We start from the raw sequence: 16,315 nt of genomic DNA on the forward strand, positions 1-16,315 counted from the left end.
TATCCATTTCTGTAAGTGGGGTGTTAAAGTCCCCTGCAATTACCACATTCTTATCAATAAGGTTGCTTATGTGTATGAGTAATTGTTTTATATATTTGGGGGCTCCGGTATTCGGCGCATAGACATTTATAATTGTTAGCTCTTCCTGATGGATAGACCCTGTAACTATTATATAATGTCCTTCTTCATCGCTTGTTACAGCCTTTAATTTAAAGTCTAGTTTGTCTGATATAAGTATGGCTACTCCAGCTTTCTTTTGGCTTCCAGTAGCATGATAAATAGTTCTCCATCCCCTCACTCTGAATCTAAAGGTGTCCTCAGGTCTAAAATGAGTCTCTTGTAGACAGCAAATAGATGGGTCTTGTTTTTTCAATGTTTATTTATTTTTGGGACAGAGAGAGACAGAGCATGAACGGGGGAGGGGCAGAGAGAGAGGGAGACACAGAATCGGAAACAGGCTCCAGGCTCTGAGCCATCAGCCCAGAGCCTGACGCGGGGCTCAAACTCACGGACCGCAAGATCGTGACCTGGCTGAAGTCGGACGCTTAACCAACTGCGCCACCCGGGCGCCCCATGGGTCTTGTTTTTTTTATCCATTCTGATACCCTATGTCTTTTGGTTGGCGCATTTAATCCATTTACATTCAGTGTTATTATAGAAAGATACGGGTTTAGAGTCATTGTGATGTCTGTATGTTTTATGCTTGTAGTGATGTCTCTGGTACTTTGTCTCACAGGGTCCCCCTTAGGATCTCTTGTAGGGCTGGTTTAGTGGTGACAAATTCCTTCAGTTTTTGTTTGTTTGGGAAGACCTTTATCTCTCCTTCTATTCTAAATGACAGACTTGCTGGATAAAGGATTCTCGGCTGCATATTTTTTCTGTCTAGCACACTGAAAATCTCGTGCCAATTCTTTCTGGCCTGCCAAGTTTCAAAAGAGAGATCAGTCACGAGTCTTATAGGTCTCCCTTTATATGTGAGGGCACGTTTACCCCTTGCTGCTTTCAGAATTTTCTCTTTATCCTTGTATTTTGCCAGTTTCACTATGATATGTCGTGCAGAAGATCGATTCAAGTTACGTCTGAAGGGAGTTCTCTGTGCCTCTTGGATTTCAATGCCTTTTTCCTTCCCCAGTTCAGGGAAGTTCTCAGCTATAATTTCTTCAAGTACCCCTTCAGCACCTTTCCCTCTCTCTTCCTCCTCTGGGATACCAATTATGCGTATATTATTTCTTTTTAGTGTATCACTTAGTTCTCTAATTTTCCCCTCATACTCCTGGATTTTTTTATCTCTCTTTTTCTCAGCTTCCTCTTTTTCCATAACTTTATCTTCTAGTTCACCTATTCTCTCCTCTGCCTCTTCCATCCGAGCCATGGTGGTTTCCATTTTGTTTTGCATTTCATTTAAAGCGTTTTTCAGCTCCTCGTGACTGCTCCTTAGTCCCTTGATCTCTGTAGCAAGAGATTCTCTGCTGTCCTGTATACTGTTTTCAAGCCCAGCGATTAATTTTATGACTATTATTCTAAATTCACTTTCTGTTATATTATTTAAATCCTTTTTGATCAGCTCATTAGCTGTTGTTATTTCCTGGAGATTCTTCTGAGGGGAATTCTTCCGCTTGGTCATTTTGGATAGTCCCTGGTGTGGTGAGGACCTGCAGGGCACTTCCCCTGTGCTGTGGTGTATAACTGGAGTTGGTGGGCGGGGCCGCAGTCAGTCCTGATGTCTGCCCCCAGCCCACCGCTGGGGCCACAGTCAGACTGGTGTGTGCCTCCTCTTCCCCTCTCCTAGGGGCGGGATTCACTGTGGGGTGGTGTGGCCCGTCTGGGCTACTTGCACACTGCCAGGCTTGTGATGCTGGGGATCTGGTGTATTAGCTGGGGTGGGAAGGCAAGGTGCACGGCGGTAGGGGGGGCAGGCTTAGCTCGCTTCTCCTTAGGTGATCCACTTCAGGAGGGGCCCTGTGGCAGCCGGAGGGAGTCAGATCCGCTGCCGGAGGTTTGGCTCCGCAGAAGCAGAGAGTTGGGTGTTTGCGCGGAGCGAGCAATTTCCCTGGCCGGAACTGGTTCCCTTTGGGATTTTGGCTGGGGGATGGGCGGGGGAGATGGCGCTGGCGAGCGCCTTTGTTCCCCACCAAACTGAGCTCTGTCGTCCGGGGGCTCCGCAGCTCACCCTCCCTTTGTCCTCCAGCCTTCCCGCTTTCCAAGCAGAGCTGTTAACTTATGACCTCCCAGACGCTAAGTCGCGCTTGCTGTCGGAACACAGTCCGTCAGGCCCCTCCGCTTTTGCAAGCCGGACTCGGGGGCTCTGCTTGGCTGGCGAGCTGCCCCTCCGCCCCGGCTCCCTCCCGCCAGTCCGTGGAGCGTGCACCGCCTCGCCGCCCTTCCTACCCTCTTCCGTGGGCCTCTCGTCTGCGCTTGGGTCTGGTGACTCCGTTCTGCTAATCCTCTGGCGGTTTTCTGGGTTATTTAGGCAGGTGTAGGTGGAATCTAAGTGATCAGCAGGACGCGCGGTGAGCCCAGCGTCCTCCTACGCCGCCATCTTCCCTTCACTCTCCGAGTGACAGCTTCTAAAGGTATACACAGCACTCCTTCAGGTAGAGCCTCTCATGAAGAAAAACATATCATGGTAAGAACTTGCCTCCCTATCGAAGGGTAGGTTGAGAGTATGCTCCATCTACCCACCTCCGCCATGGTTCAAACCCCCACTTTGACTAAGTCACATGCCTATTTGTGACAGAAGAGTATCCCGTCTCTCAGCCCACTGGTTCTAGAAATGCAGGTGCTACTAGGCCCTTTAGAGTATGTAGATCCTCCAAATGCCCATGCCCCTACTCCTGTGGCAACTCTGCAGCCTGTAGAGTGGGAGTGTGGGTAATTCCTGTCGATGCCTGGTATACAGATGCCTAAAAACAGGACCAAGCCACAGAAGCCATAAGGCTGAACTCAGAGTAGTTTGGTGATTGCTCATGAGCCCCAGCTGTTAACCCTTGGCACTGACAGTTGGGCTGTTCTAAAGGGGTTAACCCTATGACTTGGACAATGGGAAGCCAAGTAGTGGATGATCATGAATAACCCTCTTGGGGTCAGGATAGGTGGAAAGGCATTTAGATTCACCTTTGAGAACCTGAGGCAGTCTTTTCAGTCTTCTACATCCTAGGTCATAAGGCACTGACACCCCCTGGCATTCAGGCAGCTGATGCCCCAGCTTGAGTACAAGCTCTAACAACAGGCTCTTCAATAGATATAACAGATTAGGTGCATAGCAAGAGTGGCCACCATAGCACCCATGTGGGGTGGCATATTGCCCTTGAAATGCAGTGACTTGGTCAATGCAATAGCAGCATGTCCCTGTATGTTCTAAACAGTGCCCAAGGCAGCTGCTGATAAAAGTCTGAGAACATCCATGGGAGTTTTCAACTGGTGAGAGATTAGCAAATTGATTATATTGGTCTCCCTTCCTCTGAGTGAAGGTTCTAAATATGCCTTTGTTTGTATGGACACTGCATCTGGCCTAAGATTTCCCCCATCACTGTGCAAACCAGGCTGCCACCATTAGGGGATTAGAAAAGCTGCATAAGTACAGATACCCTCATTGACTAGACAGTTATGGGGGTCACAGTCCAAAGGTCATAATGTGCAAGATTGGGCAAAAGAATGTGTCATTCAACAGAGGTTCCATCTCCCCTGATGGAAGCAGCAGGACTGATAGGAAGAATGGAATATTAAAGCAGCAGATTAAATTACTAACAAGTAGGGGTGTGCCTGGCTGTCTCAGTTGGTGGAACATGCAACTCTTGATCTTGGGGTCATGAGTTCAAGCCCCACATTGGGCATGAAACCTACTTGAAATTAAAAAATTTTAAGTGAAATAAATTACTAACAGGTAAAACCACATTGACCAGGTGAACTAAAGTACTGTTGTAGCCTTTAAAACATTAATGATCAACCAGTAGGGCCTGTTGCCCCCTATGCCAGTCAGGGGACAATTTCTGAGGTACCCAACACTAATAAGGTATGGAAGTCATAGGAGACAGCCATTGCCCTAACTTTCACCATAGATCAGCATGCTGTGCTGCTCAGAACACACCTAGGAAAGGCATTACCTACTGGAATTTGCGATGGGACATTTCACCAGGATGGTCAAGTTCCTAAAATTTCCAATCTACCTTTCCTCAAGGCCAGGTGGGCACATTCTGTTTTCCACTAGTATGATCATCTGGCCACCATCCTTGTCCCCTCCATTGGTCTGGAGGGTGTTATAGCATGTATAGAAACCTTACTAAATTCACCCAACAAAATGATAGCAAAGTCTTCATTTTATTTAATACTGCAATGTCTCTAATGAAAAAACTGTCCTCCAGAAAAAGATTGCCTTGGACATTACTGCTTTGCAAAGAGGCACCTGTGCCATTATCCAGTGTTGTGTGTTCATACCTGATGAGTCTGCTAATGTATCACCCTTATTAAATCACATGAGTGTACAAGTGAATGTCTTGAGTGACCCATCCCCAAGCCCATAGGAATTAATAACTCAGTGGCTTGGGTCATGGGGTTCTTGGTGGAAAAAACTTGAGGAATTATCTTAATCTGGGTTTCCTTTTGCATGTGCCCATACTGTTGCTGTGGGTGTCTGCCTACAATGCAGCCAGATAGCCTCCAAAGGAGCCTCTTCCATGCTAGTGATACCTCTTGCTGACTGATCAGGGCCCATTTCAGAAGAGGGGCATGTGTAAGATTATAAGAGCCAGTCACAAGGGCTGGAATGTTGGAGGAGGTCATCAAGAGGACATGACTTCCAGTTGATTCGTGAGCTGGACCCAGGCAATGAGAGGCTCCTCACCTCTCCTGTCCTTGGAATGTACACTCTGTCCACCATTCTCACAGTGGGAGCCATTTTCAAGGATGCAGAATTCAGAGTAGTGTGTCAATATATGGCTGGTATATGTGACTGAACCTAGTTAAGGCCTCTGTAAACTTAAGATCCTGGCTGGCAGGTGTGGAGATCTACTCATCTTGCAGTCACCCAAGACAAGCCTCATAGGTAATTTCCCTTGCTTATTAAACTTACCACCTACCATTCAGAAATAGTCTGCCTCTTTCTTTGGTCTCTCCTTGCCCTCTGTGTACAGGGGCCAGCTAGCAAACCAAAATCATCCCTAAGTGATGAAAAGATATATGGGACCTTCTTGCCTGTAAAGTGCTGAAAATGTTCAGGGGTGAAAAGGTCCTGATCCCTTTTGGACGCTGGAGGTGCTTGTTCTCTCACCTCCCAAGAGAAATGGCTAGACTTCACCAGGATATATATAATTGGGCAGCTTTGTTATGTAGTCCATGAAGCTACCCCTTTCTCAGTATTCAGAGGCCCCCAAGTCCAAGCAGGTGCCGTAAATTCTGAATCATGTCCTCTTACAATTGATCAAGTTACCAAACCAGACCTGATCTTCACATTTGAGAAAGAAGAGCCTTGGATGGCAGAAAAACCTAAAGTTGCATAGGTAAGTGAGAACTAGGAAGACTAGGGATGGTGCATGGAAGGTTCCAGCTGGTGAGGGAGGTTTCTTCGACATGCCATCAACATACCTTTGGTCTTCCTTAAAGGAGAGGAGGTAGGCCTCCAATGATTGTAGGACGTGGGTGTGAACCCCTCACAGATTAAATGACCTTTCCACATCCATCCCTCCCCCCTCCCCCATATTCCTTACTTAGCTTTGAGAAAGAACCATGCCTGCCTTATTTGTCCTCAGAATCTTGTAGCTGCCTCTTTCAGCTGGAACAAGCCCTTCTAGGTCATACTCCCTTTCCCTGGCCTTTTCATTTTCTAACCCTCCAGTTATCACCTGTCCCTTTTCTTATGCATTCCAGCACCTATATATCTGTCCTTCACTTTGTGACCTTTGTTTCTTCTTCCTTCTCTCACCCTTGTGAGAAGCCCCAAGCTGTTTTCTCCCTGTTTTACAATCAGATTCCACCCCACCTACATGTAAACTCCTTTCAAGGATCTCCATTACATGGCCCCATCTGTTAGTCTTCTGTTCCCCAAAATTGAACCCATGGTGTTTTCTAGTTGATGGCAGTACAAAGAAAAAGTTTGTGTGTTTGAGCTTATATTTAGCAGCCTTGCAAAATTCACTTAAGTCTATTTCTAGATGCTTTTGGGTTTTTTTTTGTGTGTGTGTCATCTGTAAAAATTGAGAGCTTTATTCCTTTCATGACTCCTCTCCTGTCTTGCTATATTTCATGAAGGCCTCCAGTACAGTATAGTGTTGAATAGAAGTGGGCACAAGAAGCCCCCTAGTCTCATTCCTAATCTCAGGGGGAAAATTTTTACTGTCACCATTAAGTTTTTGTTTTCTTAATACACCCTTTATCAGACTAAGCAAATCCGTCCTATGCTAGTTTGCTAAGAATTTATATATGGATGGGTATTGAATTGTATGAGATCCCCTTTTCTGCATCTATAGAGATTACATGATTTTCTCCATGAATTACATTGACTAAATGATCTTCATTGGCATAAAGTTTTTTCATAATTTCCTAATTTTTTTAATGTTTATAAAATCTGTAGTGAAGTCCACTATATCATTCCTAATTTGAAAATTTGTGTTTTCCCATTTTTTTCTTGATCAGTCTAGGGTTTCTCACTTCTATTAATCTTTTCAAAGAATTCCCTTTGATTTTCACTTATTGCTTGTCCTCTAGAGGACATGAAAACAAGTATGATGGAGGAAACTCCTCAGTGTTAAGCATAGATAGGAAGCTAGAAGCTTGAGATATACCAAAACTCATAAGGTGTGAAGTATAAAGAATGAGTAAGCAAGCTGCTTTTGAAGCACAGGCAGAATTCATAAGATGTGTTAAATACAGTTGGCAAGTAAGTTAGTAGGTGATAGGATACACTAAAGATAAATAGAATGGAATATATGATGGAACAAACAAGTGTTAAAGATAGTAAGGAATGTAAAGACTAGGTCATAAGGTATCCTAACACCTGAGCCAACAGCTAAGTTTTACTTAAATTCACCACTAGTTGGTGACACTCAGTATTGTTCCATGGATCACAGATAAAACCCGGGACTGTGCAGGAAGCTATTGGTGAGTTACAGTGGAGGCAAACAGGGTATGTCAATGCCCCTGAGCATTTTCAGTCTGACCAGGCCCCTTGTTTCAACTTCAAACTCTGGTCCTCATAATCCAGGAGGCTGATGCAAGAGATAGGGAAACACAAAGGGAGAGCAAAGATAAGGTGTATGAACATTACATAACAAAGGATTCAGGAAATGTGGTCCTTCACCCTGTTTGTATCCTATTCTAAACTTACCCATCTCTTCCCCTTTGCTTCTTGGTGGGTTTTTAAATACATATATCTTAGTGTTTTTAAACTGACAATAAGCCACATGCCTTGAGCATTTTATTTTGGTCTGTGAGCCCTTCTATTCTAAGACCCCTGGGATAGCTTGCCTGGTAGTATATATTGGAGTCCATCACTGTATCAAGGGAATGTCTCATATTAACAATTTCCAAAGGATGAGGTGAGAAAAGATCATAATTCACAGCTGTGGACAGTTTGTCTTATTTAATAAAGAAATAAGACAATATGAAGTAACTGGTTAAAATATTGGGGGCCCAATACTGATCTGGGTGGTTATAGGGCCAATCAAGGGTCACAGGACCGATCTTAGGGATTCCAGGGTAGTCTTGAGGGTCCTAGGAAACAAGTTGAAGAAACATCATTATGTATATCATTTTAGAGATTTTAGCTAAAGCAAGAAGACAAATAACTGGCATAAATAATGGGAGACAGGATTCAGGGCTGGCCTATGGGCACAGCAGAGCTGATTTGGGGGTGCTATTGGGGATACATTTGTGATAGGGCCTCTCCCTCTCCCAATGTATACAAATAAGAACAAGAACATAGAACATGGAAGGGACATTTGTTGAGCACTGTGTCCCAAGCATGGGCTGTTCCCATCCTGTATACCTGTAATCACCGTGGGGTCCTCAGGGCAGCGCCTCTTTGTGCAGAAACCTGTGACCACCTCCTGCCTCCTCCACTCAGTCCTCACCAAACCCCTATCACCAATACCATCAGATCCCGCGTCACTGAGACCCCAAAACCCTACGGCCCAACACAAGTCCCTGTTACGACAGATCCAGTGGTCTGTCCCTCGCTGATACCCATATTCTTCCTCTTCACACTTGCTAATGGTCTGCCATATTTTGCCGCTTGCCTGACTGCTCTTTGCCCCGCTCACCATCATTCCCACTAGGTTTTCTATCCCAACTTACTCCACTCTATCCACATTTTCAACCCACTTTCTGCCCATTCACTCAAACTACTCACTCCCACTCTTCCCAGCATTGCTCATATTGACTTATATTCTACTCTTCTCCAGTAACTCACCCCACTGGCTATTTATACAATTTTCTCCTACTCTTCCCTGTTTGCCCCCACTCTGCCCCCTCATTACTCCATTCCTTCACACCTGGCCCTTCCTTACCCTCTTCTATTTTCCCCTAATTCCAACCCACTTATCCACATCCTGCTGTTCACCCCCACCCTTTCCCCCTAGGCCCATGCCCCATTCACTTCCACTCACACACATGGCCCATTCGTTTGCCATCTGTGCCCCAGGAAGCAGTTCATAATCAACCTGGAATGGTAAGATCTGACCCCTATCCACGCCCCACTTCAGGATGACCTGAAACCCCAGGAATATTCTTTATTTAGCGGGAAGATGAAATGCTTCATTTTTAGTGCCTTTGGGCATCATTCTCTCAGCAGACTACCAGAAGCAAGTAAGTCAGTCCCACATTTCTTCCAAGCTCTTTCTCCCTGGAAAGGCACTAAATGTGACATATCTGACTCACATAGCTCGTAAAAAGTGAGTCCATGCTTCATTTTCTTGCAGGATAATTTAGGGGAAAAAACAAGGCTTGGAAGGGCACAGGCATGGTCCCAGAGGTCTGATTCATTCACCTGTTTTGTTAAATCCAAACACTGACCATGCCCAGTTTTACATAGCTTGGGTTACCCAGTTCCACCAGAGATAGCCCCAGTGAAAAGCCACAGAATCATGAGGGCCACAAATATGGTCACACAGTTGGACCTCTTCTTCTGGAGCAGACATACTGTTACCTGGTCTTTGGCTGTGTCCATTCAGACCATGGTTCTCAATATGTCACCAGCAGCAGTCTGACCTAGGGGGCAAGCTACCCAATTTCCTTGTGTACTCATGATTTTATCACTTATAATACAAATACGCAAACACAAATGAAATCTACATCATTGTGGTAAGATATGGAAAGACAATGGTGGGCTTTGTTAGAGAATATTTTCAGATGTCTCTGTGCACACTAAATAAGAACATATTCCAGTCTTGGGGTGCCAGAGTGGCTCAGTCAGTTGCATGTCCGACAACTGACTTCGGCTCAGGTCATGATCTCATGGTTTATGAGTTCAAGCCCCACACTGGGCTCTGTGCTGACAGCACAGAGCCTGCTTTGGATTTCAGTCTCAATTATTTCAGGTTTACATGATGTGCTCCCAGCTGACCTAAGAATCACCTTATTTGACCCCCTCAGGAAAGTAATGCCTGTGTACCTTTGGAACTGGCTAGATATCTGTTTTTCTGACAGATTATTCACTCAAAAAATTTAACTCCACATTGAACATATATGTATTAAATGCTATGAAATTCTGGGGTGCTTAGGTGGCTCAGCTAGTTGAATGTCCAACTTCGGCTCAGGTCATGATCTCATGGTTTGTGAGCTCGAGCCCCACATAGGGCTTGCTGCTGTCAGCACAGAACCCGCTTCAGATCTTCTGCCCACCCCCGGCCCCTTCCTCGTTGGTTCTCTCTCAAAATAAATAAGCTTCTTTAAAAAATGTTATGAAATCCTATATTTAGAATATAACTTCATTATCACAGCTGTGGAACAAAATATGCATTTTAAAAAGTTTTATTTATTGAAAAGGTAGTACATCCACATAGCACGATTTTCAAAAATTATGAAAGGACATACACAGTTGTCTCCCTCCCAACTCCATTCCCCCAGCCACCCATTTCCCCTTCCCTTTCCCAGAGGTAATAGGGTTGCCAGCTTCTCATGTATCTTCCCAGAGATAGTTTATGCATATATGCTCAATTATGTACTTGCCATTTGTTCTTTTTATGTACGAATGGTAGCATATTATATTCACTGTCCTGCACCCTGCTTTTTGCACCTAATGATGTATGTTGGAGATCTTCCACATCACTGCCCAAATGATGCCCAGGTTCTCTTTCTACATTTATTCATTTTGTCTACCTGGGAGTTTGTTATATAAGCATGCTGAGATTCCAGGATCCAGACCTGTCATCTGGACAGCTTCCAACCTCTTGTTTTCACAAACAGTGCACCAGCGAGTATCTGTTGTGTTCATCGTTTTGTACATGCATGAGTATATACATTCCTAGAAGTGGAACTGCTGGCTCAAAGCCATTGCATTTGTGGTTTTCATTACTTTGGAATCATTTTTGTTTGAATAGGAGTTTTTCCTGGACGTGCTGTTTGATAAGAAGCCAGGGCCACGTTCTAGGCAGGTAAGAGTTTTTCTTACAATTGGGATGTTTTTTTTTTCTCCATTTGCTATTTCTTTTAGAGTTGATTTCTCCAGTCAGTAAACAGGTGCAGCTGAAGGGTTCTTCACAAGGAACACTCCCTTCTCTTGCCCCAGCCCCTGCCAAGTGCTCCTCTCAGGAGTACAGACTACTTTCTACAAATATGGCTTGTCTGAGCGATTCCTTGTCGAGGCCTCTGTCTCTCCTCAGACCCCAAGTGGGTCTAGGAAATATCCTATCTCCCACCTGCCCATGCCCTCTGCTACTCTTGTGGATGTATGTGGTCTTACACTCAGAGTATATCCTAAACCTCAACTAAGAGTCCTTCCCAGTGCTGTCTCACATCTGCAGCCTTGAGTGTTCTCTCTAAAATCTGCTGCACCACTGCTTGCTTCCCTCTGCCTCTGGCAGCACTCCCATCAAGGTTTTAGCTATCTCCTCATTTTGTTAGATACAGAGATTATACTTCTGCTTTTCATCCTGGTAGTTTCTGGGTGAAGAATGAGATGAAAAAAAGAGAGGCTGGCTTTATTCCCCATATTTAAACCAGAAGTCCGAACATACTTTTAAAATGTTAACTAAACTGACAAAAACTTCCTTCAGTGAACATTAACATTTAACAGGCACCACTGATATACTCTCTAATGTGCAATGAGCTTTGACTTCCGGCCGTGGCCTTTTCCGTGGGCTTTCTTTCCCGTATGTGTTCTCTGATGTACGATAAGGTTTGATTTTTGGGTAAAGGCTTTCCCACATTCTGTACACTTGTAGGGTTTCTCTCCAGTATGAGTTCGCTGGTGTACAGTGAATGTGGATTTTTCTCTGAAGGCTTTGCCACACTCAGAACATGCATAGGGTTTCTCTCCTGTGTGTGTTCGCTGATGTATTATGAGCTGTGACTTTTGACTAAAAGCTTTCCAACATACGGGACATTCGTAAGGTTTCTCTCCTGTATGAATTCTCTGATGTATAATGAGCTTGGACTTTTCTCGGAAGGCTTTGCCACATTCATTACATTTATATGGTTTTTCTTCTGTATGAGTTCTTTGATGTATAATGAGGTATGATTTCTGGGAAAATGCTTTTTCACATTCACTGCATTCATAGGGCTTCTCTCCTGTGTGACCCCTCTGGTGTAGCATAAGATAGGATTTCTGAGAGAATGCTTTCTCACATTCATTACATTCAAAAGGTTTCTCTCCTGAATGGGTTCTCTGATGTACACCAAGGTTTGATTTTTGGGTGAAGGTTTTCCCACACACATCACACTCATAGGGTTTCTCTCCTGTATGAGTTCTCTGATGCACGATGAGGGTTGACTTCTCATTGAAAGACTTCCCACATTCGGTACATTTATGAGGTTTCTCTCCTGTATGAGTTCTTTGATGTATAATGAGAGTTGACTTATCACTGAAAGTTTTCTTACACTCATTACATTCATGTGGTTTCTTTCCTGTATGAGTACTATGATGTATAATTAGATCAAGCTTCTGTATGAAAGATTCCCCACATTTAGTGCATTCATAAGTTTTCTCTCCTGTATGGGTTTTCTGATGGACAATGAGGTTTGACTTCTGTGTGAAGGCTTTTCCACATTCGTTACATTCATAAGGCTTCTCTCCTGTATGAGTCCTGTAATGTATGATGACAGTTGACTTTTCTCTGAAGGCTTTTCCACATTCTGGACACTCAAAGGGTCGCTCTCCTGTATGACTTCTCAAATGTATAATGAGCTGAGATTTTTGGCTAAAGGCTTTTCCACATTCAGTACATCCAAAGGGTTTCTCTCCTGTGTGAGTTCTCCAATGTACAATGAGGTGTGACTTCTTGCTGAATGTTTTCCTACATGCAGTGCATTCAAAGGGTTTCTCTCCATTTTTAATTCTCTCTTGTAGACTAAGACCTTTCTTTCGCCTCAGGGCCTTCCCACATTCTTTATATCCATGGGGTTTTACTCCAGGAGTTGTTTTCTCATACTCAGTGTGGAAGAATAATTTTGCACATCCATTATCATGTTTCTTTCCTACAGAACTTCTGGTAAATAGGTCTAAATTATCTACCATATTATTTCCAAATGACTCATGTTTATGGGATCTTTGTATTGAAGCCACAAAGTTTGTACTAAGATGAAGTATATTTCCAAATTCATTATAGTCAGGGCCAGTCCTGGTGAAAATTGTTGTCTTGTCAGGGAATCCAATTTGCATCAACAAATACCTATCTTGGTCATCCTGGTGCTGTCTCTCAATCTGTTCATCAACTTGATAGGCTTCTAGAAGGAAGTACAATAAACCATTTTTGTAACTTAACATTATGTAATGGAACTTCTTTAAAAATCCCCTACCATATAAAAGCCAATACTATTTTTGTTTGGGTGCAAAAACGTGATTTTATTAAAGCATGGGGAGAGCTGATATAATTATCTCATTTTATGAGTTCCTAGAGAGAATTTTGATGGTCAAATCCTGTTCTTTCACTAAACTCCCACCTCCTAGTCTTTTTGTTACCAAAAACAATCTTACCTTGATATCTCAGTCTTTCTTACTTTTACTTCATCTTCTACTTTTACATCATCTCTGATTTCCATCAATTCTGGGGACTTTATCACCCTTCATTTATCATATGAACTCTTAACTGTACCAACTTACACTATTTCTAACTAGGTAGAAATACAACAGTGTGATTAGTGGACTCAAATTTTACAATCCTGCATCCACATTCTTAGTGAATAGGATAAAAAGATCTAGAAAGATTAGCCTTACAAAAACAGAGATCACCTTAAAGATCTCTGCCCAATCTGGAGTCATCCAAGCTTGCAGTTTGTCAACACCACCTTCTGCTCCTATCTACATTATTTTCACTAAAAACCCTTCCTCATGTTCTATCACTCACATAGCCCAGTCTTCCATATTTTGCTATGATCAGAATATCGATAACTTTCAAGGAGCAATTCAGTCTTTTCACAAAAGCTTACTCTGACCTTCCTATATAATTTTTGTTAATTTCTAAAGTAGTCATCTGTACCACTCATTTAGACAGTTAAAGTTGCAAAGCCTTGCCTTAAATATACCATATTTCACCAATTGCAAGATGCATATTATTTCACATTTTAACATCTCTGAATCCAGATGTACCTTATAATCAATGACATGTCATAAATTAATTGGTGGCAATTTTTCTTAGTGGTATGTATTAAATTTAATTGGATCTTGGGGCACCTGGGTGGCTCAGTCAGTTGAGTGGCTGGCCAACTCTTGATGTGGGCTCAGGTCATGATCCCAGGGTTGTGGGATCAAGACTCGTGTTGGGCTCTGCACTGAGCATGGAGCCCACTCAAGATTCTCTCCCTCCCTCTAGCCCTCTCCCTCACTCACACACTCTCTAAAATTAAATTTAAAAAAATCAACTGGATCTTGAAGTCAATAAAATATGGTAAATACTTTTTGCATATATACTGAATTTTAATCATTTTTGTAGTTTAATTTTTTCCTACCTTCTCCTAAAATTCTGTATGAAAATTATCAAATGTACAAAAAAGATGAAAGAGTAAAAAAAGACTCATATTACCATTTAGATTTAACAACGATAACACTTACAACAGTAATACTGAAGTTTAAAATGGATCATGTTCCTATGACATCCTTAATTATATTAGCAAAGCACTAGTTCTTAACCAGGCATGAACATCAGAATCACAGGAAAAGCTTTTATAAAATACATCTGATGGGACCCAAGCTCCACCAAGCATCTACTGAATCTGGACCTCATTAGGTGGTAAGAAGCAGCATAGTTAGGGTCATAAGCTCTCTAGCCCAGGATCAAATCCTGGCTCAACCATTCACTTGCTCTGTGACCTGAGCAACTTACCTAATCTACTTGTATTTTATTTCCCATCTGGAAACAGGAGTTGTAATAGTGCTTACTCAAATGTTGATAGGATTAACCTGCTTATAACAGGGCATGCATGGCACATAGGAAGTACTTTCAACTGTTTGCTAGAACAACTGATGCTACTACTACAATAACAACTACTATTATGATTAAGAGCCACTATACTCCTATAAGAAGAAATAAGGAATATGTCAATATATTCAACATGTTCTTCACCATTAAGTGAAAAAAAGGTGAATAAAACTGTACATAATAGGCTACCATTTTTCTAAAGAAAGAAATATATAAATATATATTTATATGGGCTCATCATATAAACAATGGAAGACTATACCTTTAAATTTTAATAAATGATTACTTATAGGAAAAAGGAAGGAAGAGAATGAGATGGAGGGAAAGCAGCTGAACTTCTTTAAATATACCTTGTTTTCTAGATTTGACTTTGGAACCAAGGCAATATTTTATATAATCATAAAGCAAAACTGAATTTAAAAGGCTTCCATAATAATAATTATACCCTCATCTGTATTTCCAAACAACCATGCTGAAAAGTCTTGATTCTTAATGGCACCAACGTGATTACCTCAATTAATTGAAACCACTATAGACATTTAGCAGTTTCAGAATAATACTAATAATATTACCATCAGATGTTAAGATTAACAAAGTAAAAACCTTTAAGCAGAGAATTTGATTTGGAAATACCAATTTGAACAGATGATATACTTTAAAATCTTTTTTTTAAAACATAGTTCCTAGCTTTGTCAATAAAAAGGCCTAGAAACAATTCCATAATGTCTAAATTGTGGTCTGAAAACACTTTTTACCCCTAAAAAACCAGGGATCCTTAGAGAAATGGCTGATTCCAGGCCGGAGATGGAAAATATATAAAATGAGCCTGGAACATCTTGTAACAGAAAGCAAGGAAGCAAAGACTCAGGAGCCAACTTGAAAGGGTTTCCACTGGCCAGAGACAGGGCAGTTTGATTCACAGTAAGAATAAGGCAGTGGATTAAAAAATAAAATATGGATCCTCAAAAAGGACATATTAGTCACCTTTTGAATGATGCTACAAAACCAACTCCTTATTTTTTAAAACTGGTAAATATATGGAAAAACATATGCAACTCATATGGAACTCATGGAACTAACATGTAACCAAATAATAGATGAAGGGCAATCCTCTTTATAGAAATATTCCAGCTAATCAACAAAGAAGGAATGATAGAATATCACCACCTTGCAAACATTAATGAATAGATCTGAGCAATAATCACCGATAACTCATCATTACAATAGACAACCATGCCTCCTGATGGAAGGATGTTATACCAGCTAGGAAGTAAACTTGCTAAAAGAAAACATAAAACCCTGAATCTGATCAAATTTCAAAATCTAACCACCAATTTACAAGAAAAACAAGGGACAGAGGAGTATGTTAAATACCACCATAGGGGACTTAGCAAAGTCCAGAATGTGGGAAACTAAAAGACAACCAGTTACTTTATAAAAATAAAAGAGGAGGGGCGCCTGAGGTGGCTCAATTGGTTAAGCATCCAACTCTTGGTTTTGGCTCAAGTCATGATCTCATGGTTCATGGGATCAAGCCTCATATCATGCTGTGCGCTGATAGCACAGAGCCTGCTGGGGATTCATTCATATTCTTTCTTTCTCAGTTCACACTGTACTTTCCCTGTTTCAGACCTAGAATCAGCAGCTTCTCCAAGGATGTTCGATTCCTTTTTAGTGGGGAATGGTATTGAGAAATCAGCATCTAGGTGCTGGGTGTGCTTATAGCTACTTGGATTCTTATTTCTTATAAC

The 16,315-nt window shown here is 42.2% G+C and overlaps 1 protein-coding gene across 4 annotated transcripts in view; it reads right to left on the reverse strand.

The window, feature by feature from the left end:
• Positions 1-10,823: 10,823 nt before the first annotated feature.
• The window catches only part of ZNF182 (zinc finger protein 182), a 35,842-nt gene continuing 30,350 nt past the window's right edge, over positions 10,824-16,315 (reverse strand). For all 4 annotated transcript variants that reach the window (XM_047076160.1, XM_047076163.1, XM_047076159.1 and 1 more), the window contains one exon: positions 10,824-12,873. In XM_047076160.1, the coding sequence (XP_046932116.1) occupies positions 11,243-12,873 (1,631 nt within the window). In that variant the 3' untranslated portion in view covers positions 10,824-11,242. The remainder of the gene's footprint in view (positions 12,874-16,315) is intronic.

The sequence above is a fragment of the Lynx rufus genome, unplaced genomic scaffold, assembly GCF_022079265.1.
Source record: "Lynx rufus isolate CCGP_SWC_20201006 ecotype Redwood Valley unplaced genomic scaffold, mLynRuf1.p SCAF_14, whole genome shotgun sequence".
NCBI lineage: Eukaryota > Metazoa > Chordata > Mammalia > Carnivora > Felidae > Lynx > Lynx rufus.